At 37.3% G+C, this 20,998-nt stretch overlaps 1 protein-coding gene across 1 annotated transcript in view; it reads left to right on the forward strand.

The window, feature by feature from the left end:
• Positions 1 to 20,998, forward strand: part of NCAM2 (neural cell adhesion molecule 2) — a 263,086-nt gene that overhangs the window by 204,945 nt on the left and 37,143 nt on the right. The window contains exon 12 of the mRNA XM_033518142.1: positions 7,541 to 7,714. Within this exon, the coding sequence (XP_033374033.1) occupies positions 7,541 to 7,714 (174 nt within the window). The remainder of the gene's footprint in view (positions 1 to 7,540; positions 7,715 to 20,998) is intronic.

Genomic DNA, 20,998 nt, shown 5'->3' on the forward strand with positions numbered 1-20,998 from the left:
ACTTTAGACTCCTACCAGGAAGAGTTTTAGTGGGGAGCATTCCTGAAGCATGCACATCCAGTCACATGGCAACTCTGACCTGGCCTGCTGCTATTATTTATTTTTGCTCCATTGGGCAATTATTTTCTTTTAGTGTCTCAGGAATTATAAAACCTCATTATTTATTAATAGTCTTCTTAGACTTTGTACACAATTTTGAAAGTTTTTCCCATTATCTCTGTAGGATACTAGCACACCTTCCTACTATAATATACCTTTTGGTTTTGAAGAACTGTGGAAAGTACTGAGCTTCCTAAAATAGGAAAATGTGGGGTTCAAATTTCTGTGAAACACAATTTTGCATCATTTAGAAGATCCATTACCCTTCATTTTTCAACTTTTTTGGCGTGTTAGCTGTGGTGTGATCTTACCTTCCTTTGACAGCTACATTTGACTACCAAGAAAGAAAACTTTTCTTGAAGCCACGAACATAAATAATAGGAAAGGAAAGAAAACCCCTGCTTGCATCCCTCTGGTGTCTTACCTCTCTGGAGAGAAAATGATGAGAAAATATTGTGGTTGCCACTGTATGCTTTTTTTTTCATAAATGTGTATACACTTGGGAGATCATTTCAACAGATATTCTCCAGAATGGTTTTGTTTTTTTCTTATATTTGCAGAACAACATCTCATCACAATGCATGATACTACAGGATGATTGTTTTAGCTATGTATATATCCCCTGCTTTTATTAATTAATCAATTTTAATAAATAATATTAGCATTGAAAAGTTAATTGAAAAAGCACATAATATTTTGTCATTTTATTTCAGGAAATTCACACATGAGCTCCCCTGGAAATGCAAGGAAAAACAAATAACAAGCTATAATACTTTCTTTTTGCTTTTAAATACAACTACATCAGAAATGGCACCGATGGCAGTTTTTTAAACATATTAATATTCTCTACTTCTGCAATGTTTTGCTTATCTTTTTTTCAGACAATTCATCAGAAAGCTAGATGAACACTTAAAAATATGTATTTTAGTTATAATAAGGGGAATGAGAATAAATAGAGCTATGGGAAGAGAGCATGTAAAGCATGAACTATATGGGTATATTCTAGTTAATTATATTAAATGCAGAAAATAGGAAAAAAAAAACAAAACAGGATGTTTAGTAATGATAATGAATAGGGCTGGAAAAACTGGATTTGGGGTGTCACTGTGCACTACTATGCACTACCTGCTATGCACTACTTACAGTAGTGTAATGCCTAATACTAAGTATCCTGAAAGGTTGGTATTTGCTCTAAATAGACTTTGTTTCTGGAATAAAACCCCAAATGTGTAATTCATCATTACAAGTTTTGCACTTAAACTGGCATCAGCTGGAAATGGAAAATGATCAGGGACACAGAGGATAAAACCACTATAATAATTACAGGTATAAGATGTCAAATGCAGCTTTCTCCCTAGTTTTATTACCTTGGTTGCTTCACTTTGGTTGATTAGGAAGGCCTAATGATTGATATTTTCCATATTAAAGGCTATAATTTAATTTAATGTATTTCAATGCAGCCTGCTTTGCCTCCTGGCTTTGATTTTAAATATAAATTCTGGGGCATAGAATGTTTTTAAAAAGACTCTGTCAGGGAAAAATAAATACAATTCCTATCTGGGAGACAGTATTAAGTAAAGTATACAGCTAGGGTAAATTTGATCACAAATGATCATTTTACTGAATAGTTTTTTTCCTTAAATTCTTCAGGAATTACTTGTTCCTTCATGGTTTGTTCCATTTTCTGCTTCGCTGGATTTCAGCACAATCAAACTACATTTTGTTTTATTAATTTACTTCTACTTAGAAAGTTATACTGTCAAAATTCCATTATCTTTATTTGAGTTTCCTTCCTTAAGAAATTAGACTTACTGCTGATTTAAAAAAGGAATATTTCTTTCAGAATTGATATGCAATTTACAGCCATGTTTGTATGACAGAAAAACCATAACTGTTCACTCAGATTATACAGAGCTACTCAATCAGACTGAATTCTGTTTAAACCTTTCAAAACAACTGAAAAGCTGTAGAGTATGTGAAGTTTCATTCTGGAATGAAATCTGCTTAGAAACTTCAGACTTCTGTTGAAAGCTGAATCAGATGTGCTCATGATGTGACTGCTGTGGTGATCAACTTTTAGAAATACCACATGGGCGCCCTCCTTTTTCCTTTCCTGAGCTTTTAAAATGTTATGTGACATATAGAATGTGAAAAGAGCCATACTCACTTGTTTCCACTTCAGGTTAGATGCTTCATGTCAGAACAACAGCCACAACTTTTATTTTAGAATTTAACTTACAGTCTGGTTTTAATCTGAGTCAGGCTTAAATTTTGGCAATCTAGGTCAGCTTGGCAGGTTGCCCCAATGGCTCTCAGAGCCTGAGGTGAGCACAGATATTCCTGGATTTGTCCAAATCTAGTTTATGCATAATTTATGTGAAATATCGCTATTCAGGGAGCCAGTATGAACTAGAAATGCATTCTTCTGTTTTGTCAAGGTCTCAGTATAATTATTTTAAATGTTTTGTGTAGGTAAATAGAAAGTCACATGGCCATCAGTAGTTTAGAACTATGTTATTGGAATAGGTAATTTAATATCTTAAAATGGTAAACTTTAAGGTTGTGATACAGAACTTAATGAGAATCTTGAAAGTTTCTCTTTTTTTATTTATTAAAGTAGATTTTCTGCATAGCTGGATATATAGCTGGGCTGAATCTTGAGCCCTAAAAAGTCAACTAGGATTCACCTCTAAGGATCTCGTAGCCTTACTCTTCCTAGACTTTCCTTTCCCCTTCTTCCTTGTATTCTGGGATGGAATAGGTTTTAAAAGTCCTGCTTTGGGCAGGAACACTTTTCACTAGACCAGGGTGATCAATGTCCTGCCCAACCTGGCCTTGAGCACTTCCAGTGATGGGGCATCCACAGCTTCTCTGAGCAAATGAGAGATGCTACAGCTGTATGATTTGTCTTTTTCCTTTCTATAGGAATACTACAGGGAATTAAAAACCAAAAAGTCAGTGATGTCATTTGATACTCAGAACTCCTATACCACTTTATTGAATTAGATATTCTTGAAGCATCCTGTGCACACAAAGTCAGTGAAGGTGGAAATTTATGACAACAAAAGCTAATAAAGACATGGGAAAGACCACAATTGAGCTTCACAGAAAATGCACCCTGTAACCTATTTTATGGAATAAAGTCATGCTCGAAATATGAAAAGGCTGATTGACAACTGGAAAAGACTGCAAAATCAAATTTAGAAATTTACTAGTCTATAGTTTTGATGATGGCACTTTACTGCTGCTTAATAGATGTTCCTTTATTGACCAGTATTTGCATTTCCATGCAGATAAAAGAAAATCAAAGTAGTAGGACTTAATTTTTCCTGGAGAATAGTATAATGAAAAAAGAAAATCATATTCTGCCAAAAGCCCACTTGTCTCTGCAAAAATATGGGCAGAACTAAAATCTAGCCTGCTGTTCTAAAACTTGCCATTGTCATAATAGCAGTGTCACCTAAAGGATTTTTATTAAAAAGTGAACCAAACAGCAACATGTTTTCAATTAGCATAGATATGAAATTATCAACATGGCAGCAGTGTTTTGCTTTGTGTGCATGTGTCTTATTTTAATTTACTATTTATGTAATTTTTTTCTAGCTGTTGTCTTGTTTACTAACTGAATGCTTATTTTTCCAGAACTCTCAGAGATTTGCCAAAGTAAATATATGTAGATCTAATATTGATGGGTTTTTTCCACTATAAGGACATACAAGCACAAGCAACTTCATAGAGATTTTTGACTCCAGAAATCTAGTCCCCAGCCTCATCTCTTTCCTTGCCAAGGTCCTGGTGCTACTTGGATTCAGCATTTAGACATAGTTATTTTCAGTCAATATATATGCCAGATGTACAGAGAGAGGAAAAGCTGTAGAAGTGGAAAAAAAAAAAAAAAAAAGCTGGAGTAGGAACATACTGACAGGAGACAAGAGCTGACTGGAAGATCAATCTCAGAGCCCACTACCCACTCTCACAGAATCACTTCCATTTCTCTGTTTATACCAGGACTGCTGAAGTCTGAGAGGGAGTTATTTTCTTCCATAAAGCTATCCAAAAAATATCTTGAAAAGAAAATCCCCAGTGATAAAAAGAGGTCATTTATTGAACAAGTTTGGTCATAATTGTAAAGACTTTACACATCAGTGGAGACAAATATGAACTCATAATTCTGCATGTACTTCTCTATCAGTGATACTGTTTTTAGAACCAAACCAATGTCAAATAGAATTGACAAAATGTCTGACTTGTTGGGACTTTTTATTTCTTTAATTTAAAGGCTGAATTTGTGATGAATTATGCCTTGTTTTGACAGCAGTACAATGACAAAAAAAAAGATAGCAATGGAAGTTCAAAGAAAGTATTTTGGAATCTTTGCTATTACTAAGTCATCTTTAAATCATAGAAAGTAAATCCCTTCCTTTTTCTACTCCTTAGTCCTTCAATTTGTATCTAAAATAGTATATGAATTAGTGATCACTGCCTGTAGCTAACATCCTCTAAGATTCATTCTGTTGGTTTTTAGAAGGAAAAAGAACAAGAAAAATGCACAGCTCTATTCTTCCAGGAAGAGATTTTGGAGTACAAAATATTGCAAATTATTCTTCACTCCTGCTAAACATTGATCCAAAAGGCTTGCAATTCTAACATGAAAATCACAGCAATGCTCCAAGTAATTGCAGCTGACAGGGGACAGCTCAAATGAAGGAATGCTTAACTGGATCAGGACCAGAAGGCTATATATCTTGCATGATCAAATTCATACTCATTAGAAAACTACAGAATTAGATTCAGTTCATTATGCTGTTATTGATCTTCTTTGGGGAAAAAAAAGTTACAGATCTACCTAGTTGGAAATAGATAGTAGGTATTTTATTGTATCTTGATGGTATTACTAGTATTTGGTTTTGGTTTTCACCAGGAATGTGCCTCCTGCTATATTTTCTTCAGGTTATTCACTCTCTTCCTTAGAACTGATATAGTTCAACTTTGGAAACTGCATAAAACTTACCTGTACCAGTGGGTGGCTTGGAATGTGAGATGCATATTTAAAATAGTATTGTGGATGTATTTTACTTCAGTGAGTTCTAAACATATTGTGTTGTGCTAGTTACACAACATATCATACCAGGTTTTCAAAGGAGCTTCATTTCATGCTTATTATCAACAGGAATCATATCTTCCCCTGGCAGAAATTATACTGCTACTGCAGTAGCAAACATAAGGTTCTACCTGAAGGATTTCATCTTCCTTGAGTCATGCTTATTATAGTTAACCATACACAAGATAGAGAGGTCTCCTTAATATTTGGAAAGTCAAGAACAATGTGGATATGTAAATAACACATTTTTGTTTCATACCATAGACCAAGTAATTGTATTGATGCAGACAGAAACACTAGGGAATTTCCTTATTAAAATATTATCCAAAAACTAACATAAAAACAGTATGAATGAAATTAGATATTCCTTTATCCCCTGTTTTTGTTTGGTTTATTTTGAACACTTTTAACAAGAGAAAAAGAATTTTCAGAAGCTTAGATGCTATTTTTAATACTGTAGATATCCATAGCAGCTTTTAGCTCATTCTCTTTTGATTTTGGGATGAATACTGACTTAACAAGTAACTCATGTAATTCATTCTTCTTCTGTGTGGTCACAGAAAACGACAGTCCATATGTTTTTTGAACATAATTTCTTTTTTCTAAACGCTCCCAACTTCTTGATCCCTTTAGAAAGAAATACAAAAGCCAGGTCTGTTTTTTTCATGGATTCATAGCAGACTGGTTACATTTGGTCATGTTCTATCTGATCAAAAATCTTCAATCCCTTTCTAAGAAACATGAAAATTTCTTGCAAAATCACTTATCCTAATGATTGTTTTCTGGAATAGGAAAGGATTTGAGTCCCACAAGCTGGGACTTCAATTCTACTCAAATCTGTAATGTCATGGATTCACATAGTTGTGTCTTTAAGTAAATGATATTACAACTTTCTTATCCATATAAATAAAATCTGTTTAACCAATAAACACGAAGTATTGGAGGTTTCAGGAGACCTGGAAATTGAAAAGCCAGCTGTAAGTGGTACTATAAGACATTTGCATAAAAACACTCAAGTCTGACAACTGACAGAGATGTTCTTCTTTAAAAAATTAAGTTTCTGATAATTAAGAGGTTATACAAATCAACCCCTTTACACCAGATTTGGCAGTGTCCTTTTCCTGAGAATTTGTGGCTGAGTGTGTCATTAAATCTGTTCTCTAATATTTTGTAGAATGTTTTTTTCTCATTTTCATTCAAGTAACAATGCCGAGTGACACTCAGATTGATTCTTTTTATTCACAACTGTCTGACAGCCCTTGAATACAGACAATGTTTTATGTAAATGGTTCATTACCCACTAACCAAATTACAGGCTTAGGCTCAAATTCTGGCATGTCCTTAAAAAAATATCTTTTATAACATGGAAACAAAAGCAATGTCAGTTCTGGAATAAAGTATGCAAATAATTTCCAAGTGGATCAGAAAAGAAACTTTTAATGGTGTTTTAAAACCCTGGCATTCTGTCCACAGAATTAAAATTCTTCCTATAATTTTCAATATCACTTTTTATAATTATAACTCTTTTAAATGTGGGACAATTCAAAAAGCTAGTCTTTTGACTTCTATATGTTTAATGACAAATTGTAAAAATAATGTAATGTTTCTATTTTTAAAGATGTACTGACCCCAATATTATTTTTTGCTTTTATTTCATATGTAGTATTTCAACACCTACAAACACGTGCTTTATTTTCATAGCTCTTTTCTACTTTGAAAGATATACTTTTGCTTTTGATTTCAGAGAAAATGTTTCTTTCAACCTAATTTGCAAATTAGTTTGTAAGATGAGCAGAGAATAAGAAACCTTCCATTAACATATTTTCTCAGTAGCTTGAAATCCATTCTTGGAAAAAAATAAAAAGAGATTCATGTTTTCAGCTGTGTTTCAGCATTCCATAAAATGGCCAAATTATTTATAAGGTAATTTATCATAAGCTTACTTAGAAGAATTTAGAATCTGAATTATCTAATTAGCTGTGTTTGTTTTGTTAAATTTGATCTAAAGTTTGTTATTCTCTTTTACATAATTATAGAGTCAACAAGCTGATCTCTTACATATTTCTATGATGAAACTGGCTATTAAAAAAATCATAAAAGAAAGGCAAAAATGGGAAATGTTTTTGCAGTAATTTAGCATACAAGAAAATGAATGTGGTTTCCTTACAGTTCTGTAGTAGAAAGACTAAGTTGTATATCTAACACAAATATTATTGCACCATATTCAATATTATTTTTTTCTCCCTTGAAGACTCTAAGGAGACTTTTGTGGGTAGATTATCAGCTGCTTAGGTCTGTCTAGTTGCTGCTGATTTTTCAACTGTGCTTGTATTTTTTCAGATGTGCCATCAAATCCATACGGAGTACGAGTTTTTGAGCTGTCACAAACCACTGCCAAGGTTTCGTTCAATAAGCCAGATTCACATGGAGGTGTTCCCATTCACCACTACCAAGTGGATGTAAAAGAGGTGGCCTCAGAAACCTGGAAAATAGTTCGCTCCCATGGAGTTCAAAGTGAGTATACAAAAAGTGAATGGTGTATTTTAACTGAGAGGAATGTCCAAGGAAAATACTGTAAGTATATCTTAACTGTTTCCTTCTTTGTCTTAGTCCTGTAGCTGTACTGCTGTATTAGCACAGACACCTTTATGCCAGCTAGAAATAGTTCTGCAACTTTGTAAAAGTCAACTGTTACTTTTCATTTTAAAAAATTTTACAGTTGTTGTCCATTTTTCATGTACAGCCAAAAGCCAGCTTTTGAACTTATATATTTCAAAGAGAGTAGAAATGACATTTCATTTGAGAATGTGCATTATGTATGCAGCTAAATTAATAATTTTAAATAAGTTGTTATATAATATTTAATCCTGGACACTAATTAGGGATTTTGAGCTACTTAATAACTTTCTACATACCTGTTAATTTTCTAGATACCTGTTTCAAAAGCATATTATGTTTGTTCAACTAGCATTAAATGCCCTCTAAAAGGGTACTTACTTGCATGTCTCTCGGCAGAAAAGAGCCTCCCCAAACAGACAAGATTTTCTTTAGGCCCCTGGTGGGTTGAGGAGTTCATTCAGAGTAATGTTAATTTGCATTTTGGTATTTTTAGTGCAAGTTAAGGCAGCCTTAACAGTCTTCTGATTAATACTTCAGGAGGTAAATAGTTTTTCAGCTATCAGCAGAATCATGGGAGACAAAAATTTAGCAAATCTAATGTGTGTTCTCTCTTTCCCTTTCATATCTTGTAATCATACAAAACTTCTGCACTAAACTTAACATGTTCAAAATTACAGAATTATTTCAAAAAAACATATAATGAATGTGTAGTTAACCTGTATTCAAAAAACAGGTTTGTAACTCCTTGTTTTTCTTAGCTCAACACAGTAACTGTGTGTATAAATGTAATGTAAATCATAGTAACATTCATTTTTTCCAGTACAGCTTGAATTTCTTTCAATACTAGGAAATCTAAAGAAGAGTTGTTGGAGTCTGAGACACACAGAGTGTGTGCCCTTGTTTCTGATACTTAGTTCTAAGATCCAGAAAAACACTGAATTTCAAAGAACATGAAATTCATGAGCATGTTTTCATGGTGATACATGGCATACACTTTCTTCCAAATTATTAATTGAAATAGATTTTTAATCTGTCTTGCTTCTGAACCTTTGACCAGAACCAAAGAATTCTCTCTCAACTTTGCTTGAGTACTGTTAGAAGAATACTTGATAACTGATGGAATTGGTTTTGTAAAAGACCTGTTTAAAAAGGACTGTTCAGGAATTATTTGTAATAGATATAAGATCTTTATGCTTTTTTTCCAAAATCCAAAATACATAGGGTTTCCATGCTTCTGAGCTGCAACCTCTGTTTCTCCCCCTCTCTTGTAATCAAGGGTAAAATATCTGTTTTCTTGTTCTGACAATGCAAAACCATCAAAGTAAAACACTTGCACATGTATAAATATAGGAAATAACACTTTTACAGCAATCAATAACTTGTTAAGAAGATGAAAAATTAATATTATGCGATATTAAAATTATCTAAATCATCTGTAACGTGAATTACTGAATGTACTAAATATACTCTCATCCCAGAGTCTGCCACAGCTGATAAATCAATGGAAGGTTGGAAAATCATGTCCAGATAACAATTTTCCAAGCTCACTGTACAAATTCAGCTGTTATATTAATTCACTAATTGCCAAGTCAAATTGACCTGAATGTTGTTTTGATGCAGAAAACTTCTGGGTTTATTGGTAAATTCTCTATCCAGGTAAAGTCAAGGCTTGGCCAGAGCCTTAGACCTCATCTGGAAAGATGTCTCTTAAGTCATTTTCAGAGCAAGGTTTTTAATAATAGCAGCTATGAGATGCTTAAAGCACAGCAAACTGTTAAAAGGCATTTGTATAAAACAAATGATCAGAAGTCTTAGGTAATTGACTAATTAAACTATTTAGCAGTTAGTTTAAGCTGAAGTTTCTTTTATAACACCTAACTTTCAACAATGATACATTTTCTTAGAATTCTGGAAACATTAAAAAAAAAATAAAATAATAACGCTATACTGGATTAGGCAAAAGGAAATCTTCTTAAAGGAAAAGAGTAAAACAAAAAAAAACCAAACCTCTATATAACTATATAGCTATATAACTTGTTTACCAAGATGCATCTGTAGTTAGAAAACAAAAAAAATCTCAAATGACACATGTCTAAAAGATAATTACACAAAGATATGTCAAAAGCCAGCTGTAAATACAACAACGACACTTTATAGATAATGCTCATCTTAGAAATCCATAAATTTACATTACACAATGAATATGTCAGCAGTAAGTGTCTGAAAAAAATCAAGATAATATTTTTAAAACATTCATGTCGTAATGACTAAAAATGAAACAAAACTTCTTAATTTTTTAGTAAGTAATAATCACTATTCTTTTGTGTTACCTATAGAAAACAAAACCTGTAGAGATCACAATAAACAATAAAATTTCCGATGAAATCAAAGGTGTCACAAATTGCATTCACCTCTATCCACAAGCAGGTGTTCACCAGTGTTCTATCACAGCTGTCCAAGTTGTGGGCATCTTCATCTTTCCAGGAAAACAACTATACTTTGCAGTTTAAACAAGTGTCTTCAATGAAACATGAAGTAATTTAAATTAAACAATATTTAAACCTGGTAAAAATTAATTATGATAAAAGGAAATAACAAAACTTAACCTCAAAAAAAAACTTATAAATCTTAACTTAAAAACACTCAAACTTAAATATAGTGAAACTTAACTTTGCTTAATTCTATTAACACTTAATCACTTAACACTATATCAGATGAAAGCTCAGTCTTACTCTATTATTATAAAAAAGGCAACTAAAAGTTTGGTATATACTTTTTGAACACAATATAACAGTAACATGGATTCACTATAGAGGTTATAAGGATGCAACAAATACATCACAATTCTCTGTTATTTGGCTTTGAGAATAACTCACAATAACTGCAGATGTTACTAAAAATACTTACTCGTAACAAGAATTTGCTTGGTATATGCTTAAACTGGATAGGATTTTTAAAGTGCAGTTTTACTAGAGAAAAAAACACAACAACACAGGAATTGCCAAGTTCCCATTCAGCTTTTGTAGCACTTTCCAGAAACATTAAGTCTAACTTTTAATTAAAATCCAAAGTCCAAATCGGTATATATGCTGTTATACATGTTTTTTATAATAAAAGGACTCACATTAAAATTACCTTATTAAAATTGTAAAATATAAACAAGCAAAAAGGTAATATATGGTTAACTTAACTTTGTCTTGTACAGTGAAATTCTCCTAGCTAATTATATTTAAAACTATGAATATCTTCTGTAGATAACATTAATTGAAAGGTTGTTTTATTAATAGCTGTAAATCTTTCAATATTTTAACATTAGGTTTTAAAACTAATTATTGCAAGGTAACTTTTTATTTCTGTTGGTAAACTGTCTGTGTAGTTTTCAGACACAACCTTGTCCTGGCAGCTCCACCTCTGATCTTTCAATTCAATTTCAAAGAAATGCATTTTGCAGAAATTGACTGTAACTACAGTAGTAATACCTGATGATCACTCCATATCATACAATGTTACATTATCAGTAGATCTATAGAGAAGATAACATTTTTAAAACCTTCATGTATTGGAAATACTGAAACAAAGCAAAACTCTTTTAAATTTCTTGGGATACATAACTATTATTATGTTCCATGTTATTTGTAAAAACAAAACCAGCAGATATCATTAGAAATGCAACATCCATATATATATATCTACCACTATACAATATTTATAAACTTTTTGCTCTATTTTTGAAGGCATTTCTTTCAATAGGGACTTCCTTTTAAAAACTTAATCATGACTACAACAATTTGCAGATTAACCAACAATGCAATTTACAAAGCTTCTAATTTTTGAATTGCCCAATTAAAACTCTCTTTTTTCTCCCTCTCCAAGATGTCCAGCTTTCTGTTGTTTCTCTTTTTCTTTTTCTTTTGTTTTGTTGCTTGCTTTTTGTTGTTTCACCAGTGGTGCCATGGTGACAGTGTTTCTGGCCGCTGACACTGCAGTGTGTTTGTGCTGCCAGCCCAAGGTTTTGAATCTGAGAAAAAAAATCTAAAAACTTATATTTAGGGAGAAACTCCTTTTCAGGAAATAAATCCCTTTTTTGGGCGACTGCTGCTTATGCCAGAAATCAGACCCCAAATGAAAACCGCAACTTTTTGTCCCACTGCCCGGCCAACTTCTTGAATGAACTTTGCCGGCTCAGCTTCAGTGCTGGACAGGGGCACCCCCCCAACCTCCCCTCCGGAGGGCCGGGCCTTTGTAACTTTGCTCAGCCCCTTTTGCTTTGCTGTCTGTCTATGGCAGCATCCTAATACTGCTTCTAATCTCTCCCCCTTTTTCTCAGGGTCACTCTGTGGCTCGGCCATCCCGCCGTATCTCACCACTCCTTGTGGCTCCTCCTCTTGGGCAGCCTCTGAGCCCGCCTGCTGGGCGAATACTCCTGTGTCCTTCTCTTGGGTGGACACATCTTCACCAGCCTTTCCTAACATCACCTTTAGTGGTCAAAATTGTCAGAGGGCAGGGTTGGCTCCCTCCCTCACTCTGGCTCCTCAGACCTACATGGAGAGTACGAGTTAGGGGGCTGTTCTAAAGGCGTGGTTTTAGAAGCAGCGTGGACTTTTTCCAGCATTTTCTCCACTCTCCCTGCTATTTGCTCAAAATGTAAAGATTCCAAAAAGAATCCGTACAACCCATCATGTCTCTCCATGCAATTTTTTAACCTCCAACAATGTAACAAACCGCTCACCCTGCTTTCTGAAATTATCACAAAAAACTCCCGGTGTTCAGCCTCCGCCCGCATTCTTCCCTCCTCCCTCGTGTCCTCTGAAGGGATGGGTGCAGGAAGGAACACACTGCTGGGGAATTTCTGGGTTTCCCACGCTTTCAGAAAGGGCAGTTCATCCCAGGGTTCCTAATTCTTTAAACCTCATATTTGCCTTTTCCCCCATATACTGGTGTGAAAAACAAGATTCACTTAATAAATTATAAAAAGTTTAATATAAACAAAAAGACAATTAGGAGACAAAGGAAATAAAGCAAAGGGTTAAAACTGCCGGGTGCCCTGGAGCGTTGCCAGGAACACACCTGGTATCTGGGGAACATCCTTTTTATCCCATCCTGCTCTGAGGGTTTAATACATGTTCAAACTTTTTCAAGAAGTATTTAGCATGTCCCCTCCCTGATTCCACCTATATAGAACATGTTCTGTATAGTTTTTATTTTTGCTGACAATCATTATTTTAAGATTGGTTTCCTTTCTTCTGCAAATGGTCAGTGTTGATAACAGTCTGGGCCCCTTGTCCTGCCCTGGTGACAGCTGGGCTCCACATCCGTCCTTCCGCTGCTGCCAATGGCCTGGTCCTGGCTGCTGATAACAGCCATTGTTCTTCTGCTGATAACAGCTTGGGCCCCACTGTCTTTGCCCTCTGGGGTTTCCTTGCTTGTACTAGAAGATTCTTTTAAGCTTTAAACTTGTTAGCAAGAAAAAAGTACATACATAGCCAAAAAGTATTTAGCATATAATATTCATCCTAATACTTGCGAAAGCCAATATCACAATAGAGATTTATAACACTGGGTTCAAACAATTCCTCTTTAGAGATACTCAATCCCATTATCTAGACTGGACACAGCTTATCAGACCTGTTGGCTATCTTCAGATTACTGACCAGCAGTATCTGATGTTTCACGAGTCCCAGGCCCTTGGAACTCTGGAATTTGATAGCAGATGTTTTTCTCCAGACAGATTCCTTTCAGGAACTGACTGCTCTGATCCAGGCAGGTGTTGATCGAGGCTTTTGTGAGCTCTTTCTGACACTCACTGAACATCATTCCTCCCAAGTGGCACCGTTTGTAACTTTTCTCTAAAAAATTCTTTTTCTGATTCTACTGCACTTCTGTATTTTTCTTTCCTCCCCTGGATTTCTCAGTCTCCTCTGAGCTGAGCTCCTTTGGGATCCTTCCTTGTGGGGAGTCCCACTTATCTCAGTTCTCTAGGTTTGAAGAAAACTCCCGAGCTCGTTAGAATCTTGTTTCTCGTGTTTTTTGGAAGGTCATTACAAAACTTGGCAGGTCTCTCCAGACTGGCTACACAAGTTTAAATCACTGCAATCTGGTACATTTCTTTCTGATGGTACAAACAAGGCCTTGTGGCTCACTTTGTGTTTGAAAGCACAAAATGGCCCTGAACTACACAGTTCCTTTATCTTTTTACTTATTCTTATCCAATTAATAATAGACACATATATTATTTTTCTTAATGACCCAATGACCCATCCCCTGTGTGCTGCACTGTGGTATTTTCTGTCCAATCACTTACTATTACCCAAAAACCTCTAGAATAAGAACATGAAGAAGAAAGAAGGACAAGAGACAACACCCTAAATCCTCCATCTTGTCTTCTGTTCTCTAAACTAACTTAAACTCTAAACTCTTATTCACCCAGTGACATAAGAAAACTCTAATCTACACACTCACACTTTTAGCTTTTCTATCTAACTTGTAACAGTTGTTTTCATGTATCACCATGAAAACATGCTCATGAATTTCATGTTCTATGAAATTCAGTGTTTTTCTGGATCTTAGAACTAAGTATCAGAAACAAGGGCACACACACTGTGTCTCAGACTCCAACACTGAGTTTCCTCTCTTTGCAGGGCAGGCACACTAATGGATATTGATGTACTTCTTCCTTTCTTTTCATGCAATGTTGCAGATCAAGTTAGAGACTTTTATTCTCATAGCTACTTCCTTCAATAAATTTGCAGTATTTTTTTCTGAGATGTTCTATATCAAATAGTAAAACTAAAGTGACCAGTCTGTTTAGTTGAGTGCAAGGTATTCAAATGAGTAAAAACCCAGTGACTAGAGTCAATCAGACAATCACACAGATGATAAATTCCATTGTAAAGCCTGAACAAATAAATATCTTCAGTGTTAACTTCGCAAAAAACATACTCACCTTACTTCCCATAAAACTTTCTTACCTATTATTTCTGTTGATGTAAAGTTTATTAAACTATTAATTAATTACAGTAGGAAAGATGTGCAATTTGACAGGCCCTTGTTACTAGAGTTTGCTGAAGTTTCCTTCTTAAAAAATTCAGTTTCCTTTTGAAACATTCTTTCCACATTGAGTGTTTTTAAGTTGTTGCTCATTTTGGAGATTTCTGTACAACATGAATTGACCTTGGAATCAATTTGGTCCAAGACTTGTTTGAATTCTATGGTTCTAAAATTGGAGTAGAGTGACAGGTACAAATACCTGCAGTCTTTATGCAGATGTTACCAAAATTAAATAGCTTCTGAGTGTTTAGGATCTCTGCTGCCATTCTTACTCATATTAAACTTTTTTTTGGTAGAAAGCTGTATTACTTCCTGCATACTACCATATTATTCATATTATTCCCACATCCTCTTTTTTACACTTTACTCTCCTTTTTCACATGGACAATTTCAGAGTGTATACCATCTTGCAAGCATGTGTTTTCCTCTTCATTTCATTGTCTCTTAGCTGTATTCTGAAAGGTTTTGTTGAGAAAACAAAGTAAGTCACACTTATGATTTTGGATATATTAAAGATACTTTTTAACATATGTTAGCAAAAATTTCTCCAAGAGATGACAAAAACTAGTAAATATGAAAACAACCTGAAAAGTTATCTTGGTTTACAAAGGGTCATGTAGTCAATACATAAATATTGAAAGGACAGTGGGATATATTAAAAATTAATACTACCTTCATAATTAATTCATTATATTTTCTGAAGTCTCTACTCATATAACCCTGTATAAAAAGACTGAGACTATATATCCTATATTTCTCTGAATTGTTCTCTGAACTATTTTAGAAATCAAAAACTACTTCAGATTGTCAAATATTTACTAAACAGAAGATACCTTGTTTTCATAAATCTTATTAAAGCTACATTATATAGTTTTATAGGGAAATCAAAAGTGACTTGGTTGCATATAATCATAAGTCCCTGCAGATATTCTATAATAAGTTGAAAACTTGTTCTATTTGAAGTGATTTGAAGTGCTATAGAGCCAAACCAGACTACCAAAACGTATTACCAAAGCACAGACATAACAATCCAGAACAGAAAAAACTTTTGCAAATGGAGATGTCAAAAAAACAAAATTAGTGTCCTTTTTTGAAAAGGAAATGCTGCTAAAAGTAACTAGAATTTTTCTGGAATATCGAGTCTTTGCATGTTTCCTAGGCATTCAGAGTGTTTTAGCAATTTTTCTAAAACATCCATTTAAAATTCTCTCCATTTATATTTTACCCTATTTCACAGAATCCACAGAATTCACAGAATGACTAGGCTGGAACAGACCTTCAAGACCATCAAGTCCAACCCATGCCCTAACACCTCAACTAGATCATGGCACCGAGTGCCACATTGAGTCTTTTTTTAAACACATCCAGGGATGGTGACTCCACCACCTCCCCAGGCAGACCATTCCAGTATTTTATCACTCCTTCTGTAAAAGGTTTTTCCTAATATCCAACCTATCTTTCCCTTGACACAGTTTAAGACTGTTTCCTCTCATTCTGTTAGTTGCTGCCTGGAGAAAGAGGCACCTGACTACAAACACCTTTCAGGGAGTTGTAGAGAGTGATAAGGTCACCCCTGAGTCTCCTTTTCTCCAGGCTAAACAACCCCAGCTCCCTCAGCTGTTCCTCACAGGGTTTGTGTTCCCAGCCCCTCACCAGCCTCGTTGCCTCCTCTGGACACGCTCCAGCATCTCAACATCCTTCCCAAACTGAGGGGCCAGAACTGGACACAGCACTCCAGGTGTGGCCTCACCAGTGCTGAGTACAGGGGAAGAATGACCTCCCTGCTCCTGCTGGCCACACCATTCCTGATCCAGACCAGGGGCCATTGGCCTTTTTGGCCACCAGGGCACACTGCTGGCTCATGTCCAGCCTGCTGTCACCAGCACCCCCAGGTCCCTTTCTGCCTGGGCACTGTCCAGCCACACCATCCCCAGCCTGCTATGTTGCAGGGGGTTATTGCAGCCAAAATGCAGGACCCAGCACTTGGACTTATTAAACTTCATCTTGTTGGACTCTGCCCATCTATCCAACCATTTCAGGTATCTCTGCAGAGCCCTCCTACCTTCCAACAGATGGACACATGCTCCCAGCTTAGTGTCGTCCACAAATTTACTAATGAAAGATCAATACCCTCATCCATGTTGTCAATAAAAAATATTGAACAGACCTGGCCCCAACACGGACCCCTGAGGGACACCACTGGTGACTGTCACCAGCTGGATGCAGCACCATTCACCACCACTCTCTGGGCCATCCAGCCAGTTCCTATCCCAGCACAGAGAGCTCCTGCCCAAGCCAAGGGCTGACAGCTTTTCCAGGGATATGCTGTGAGACAGTGTCAAGGGCCTTGCTGAAGTCCAAATAGACACACCCACAGCCTTTCTCACATCCACCAGGCGGGCAACTGGGTAAAAAAAGAAAACAAGATGGGCAAACACAACCTACCTCTCCTAAACCCCTGCTGGCTGAGTCTGATACCCTGGCAATGCTGTAAGTGCTGTGTGATGACACTCAGTATAAACTGTTCCTTTACCTTAACAGGTACTGAGGTCAGGCTGAGTGGCCTATGATTATCAGGATCTTCCTTCCCACCCTTTTTGTGAATGGGTGTCACACTGGCCAGCTTCCAGTCATCTGGAACCTCCCCAGTGAGCCAGGACTGCTGGTAAATGATGGAGAGTGGATCCACAAGCTCAGCTGCCAGCTCCCTCATCACTCTGGGATGGATCCCATCTGGCCCCATAGATTTAGGAATATCCAAGCAGCTCAGCTGTTCTCTGACTGCCTCCCTTTGGATAACAGGGGGACCATTCTGCTCCCTGACACCATCAACCAACCCAAGAGGACAGTTGTCCTGAAGGCAAGTTGTTTTCCCATTAAAAAATGAGACAAAGAAGGCATTGAGCACTTCCACCTTCTCCTCATCTGCAGTTACTAAGTTCCCTCCCACATCTAATAAAGAACAAAGGCTGGTCTTACCCTTCCTTTTACCATTAGTATATTTATAAAAACACTTTTTTATTATTCTGTACAGAAGTTACCATTTTAAGTTCAAATTGAGCTTTGACCTCTCTAATTTTTCTCCCACATGCTCTAGCAGCCTCCTTAAATACTTCTCTGTAGTAGTTTAGATTCACCAATTTCGTTTCCCAGCCATGCACCAAATAATGTGATAGTTTTAAAGCACTAGCTAAAAATCACCAGAAAACTTACTCACCTCTTGCTCTGACATATGGAATAGGAGAGGGAAAAACAGGCTTAAAATTTAAAAGGAATAAAGAAAGTTTATTAACAAAACTACAGGAAAAAGAAACCAAAATAAAACTTTCAGAAACCCTTCTTCCCCACCACTTAACCATTCGCTTGTCCAACTGACAACATAGAGACAAAACCTGGTGGTTAAAACAGTGCCAACTATACAATAGTCTTTTCATCAGTCTTTGTAGAGAAAAGAAGTTTCCTTTTGTCATTCCATGGAAAGTTTTCCACAAGAAAACAGTTTTCTCATGGCTTTTCATTCCCCTGATGCCAGCTGTCTGGAAAACTCAGCCATGATGCCCTCCTACCATTTCACACCACTCAGAGGTGTGTTCATGGGCCATGAACTCAAGGGGTGTCATTTTAAGAATGAGTTTTTCAAAGGCAAAGGTTCTCTTTATCTGCCTCTGTGATCATCTCTGGAAACAAAGGTTTTCTCTTTTTTTCCTGGGGGCCAAGGGTCTTCATCAACTCTCACTTCTCTTTCTCTGTTCCAGCATTTCATGGAATCACAACTGCTCTACCATCTGCTGAGCTTCATCAATGGATTACCTTTGCTCAGATCTGCACTTTGAAATACTTCATTTCTCCCAAAATACTCTTTCATGAATTAAAGGCATTTTTAAGGACATTATTGTCCACCTCCATGACCTTAACAAAAGAATATTTCAGCTTATTAAAGCATCTCCACGTTTTCTTCCCATCTGAGGCTTGATTCTTTCTGTCACTAACTTTGATGGTTTATGTTGTCTCTTTACATGCTGTTGCACTCTCCCTTTCTTCCCTCTGGAAAAAGGATTAAATCTGCAGGTGTCATCTGGGTAAAATGGTTAAAAGGGTTAAAATCTGGCTCAAGCCACAGCAGGTATTCATGGTGTTGGATGTCAGCTCAGCAGTGCCTAGGGCCAAGGCCCCCCTGGGAAAAGCTTCAGCCACCCCTGCTGGAACAGGACTCAGAGGTTTCCTGGGAGGGCTGCAGCAGAGCCCAGCCCCAGCCTGGGGCCAGGGGAAGTCCTGCAGGCTCCCTCCCCTGCCCTGGGAGTCACAGGAGGCTGAGCTCAGCCCTCACTGGGCCACAGGCCTGGGGGTGGAACAGGAGCCAGCTGGAGTTCTGTTACCTTTCAAAGCCAGAAACCAGGAGAGCCAGAAGTTTCCCGGGTTTGGGTTTAGATGGTGGTATTCACAAAAAAGATCTTACTTTTTAGTGGCCCAAAACTGTTGTCACTTCTCAGAAATGGAAGGCTATTGGCCAGGTCTCAGGCAGAGAAAAACTTCCAGCAGTCTCTCTCAAAGGCTTCACTTCCATGTTTTCTTTTTTTTTTTATGTGAGTCATACTTGGAACACTGCACTGGAACACTGTGAATCATCACATTACCATGATGGCAACTACATCACAGCTCTGCTGTTGCACCATGGTCTCCAGCTCCTCTTGTTTGTTACCCATGTTGCATGCATTGGTGCACATGCACCTCAGCTGGGCTGCTGGTTTCACCTCTAACTCAGGCTTTATACCCTTGGGCCTGCTTCTAGTCAGCCCAGGTGTACCCCCTTCCCCTTTCAAACCTAGTTTAAAGCCCTCTCAGCGAGGTCTGCCAGTTCATGAGCTAAAAACCTTCTGCCCTTAACAGAGAGATGGAGCCCATCTGGTTCTAGCAGGGCAGGTGCCGTAAAACTTGCCCCATGATCAAAGAACCCAAAATTTTGCCTCTGACACCGACCTTTGAGCCACTTGTTAATGATGTGAGTTTTCCTATTCCTTTCACTCTTTTTCTCAGTCACCAAAGGGACTGAGCAGAACACTACCTGTGTCTCTGTCCTATCAACCACTTGACCCAATGCCCTAAAGTCCCTTTTAATTGTGCTGACCCTCCTCCCTTCAATCTCATCACTGCCAGCCTGAAGTATCAGCAGTGGGTAATAATCACAGGGCTGAATCAGCCCAGGAAGTTTCTCAGTGATATTCTGTACCCAGATCCCAGGAAGGCAACAGACCTCCCTGTGGGATGGGTCCGGTCGACATATGGGATGGGTCTGTTCCCCTTAGTAGGGAGTCACCCACTACGATGACAATTGTTTTCTTCTTGATGTTAGAGGTGGTGATCTGTCTTACATATGAATCATAACTGGGAGGCTCACTGGGCAGATAATTTTCTTCTAAATCATCTGTCTGGCTCTCTAGATCCAGGGCCTCATACCTACACTGAAGTGGCACCTGGCTAGGGGATGGGGTTTGGGAGGAATTTTTATTATTGCCTCCCCATCATCTACCAGGTGCCCTTCTATTGCCTGACAGCGTGAGGCATGGGAGACCTCTGACTTTTGGTGGGCCTCCCTTAAAGATGGAAGGACTGAACTCCAATCTATTTCCCTTTCACTTTCCCTGATATTCTTTTGTCTTTTAACTTCCTCCCTAAGCTCGGCCAGCGAAAGGAGGTCATTCACACCACAGGCAAGTTTCGTCTGCAACACCCCCTGACACTACTGATAAGCTCAAACACTCTGGGCAGAAATGGGTCTGTACAGACACATCCTTGAAGGGTTCCATTTGTTTACCTACACTTGTACTAACCACAGTTTTTGTCTGGGTTAAAGTCATCACTAACCAAAACCCCAAAGCCAACCAGCCAAGAGAAACACCACAAACAACACACAGCAAGAAAACCTGCAGCCCTGCCTGCACGAACTGCCGCGCAACCTGTCGTGGCCACACCTTCAAAGATGTGCCACGCCCCCAGAGACATGCCATGCCCCCAGAGATGTGCCACGCCCCCAGAGATGTGCCACGCCCCTCAACAACAAAGGAAGTCCCAACCCATTCCTGCACGGTTCACAAGACTATTTAGTGTCATGTTAAGATAACCTTGAGATACTCT

This window comes from Parus major, chromosome 1, assembly GCF_001522545.3.
Source record: "Parus major isolate Abel chromosome 1, Parus_major1.1, whole genome shotgun sequence".
Classification (NCBI taxonomy): Eukaryota; Metazoa; Chordata; class Aves; order Passeriformes; family Paridae; genus Parus; species Parus major.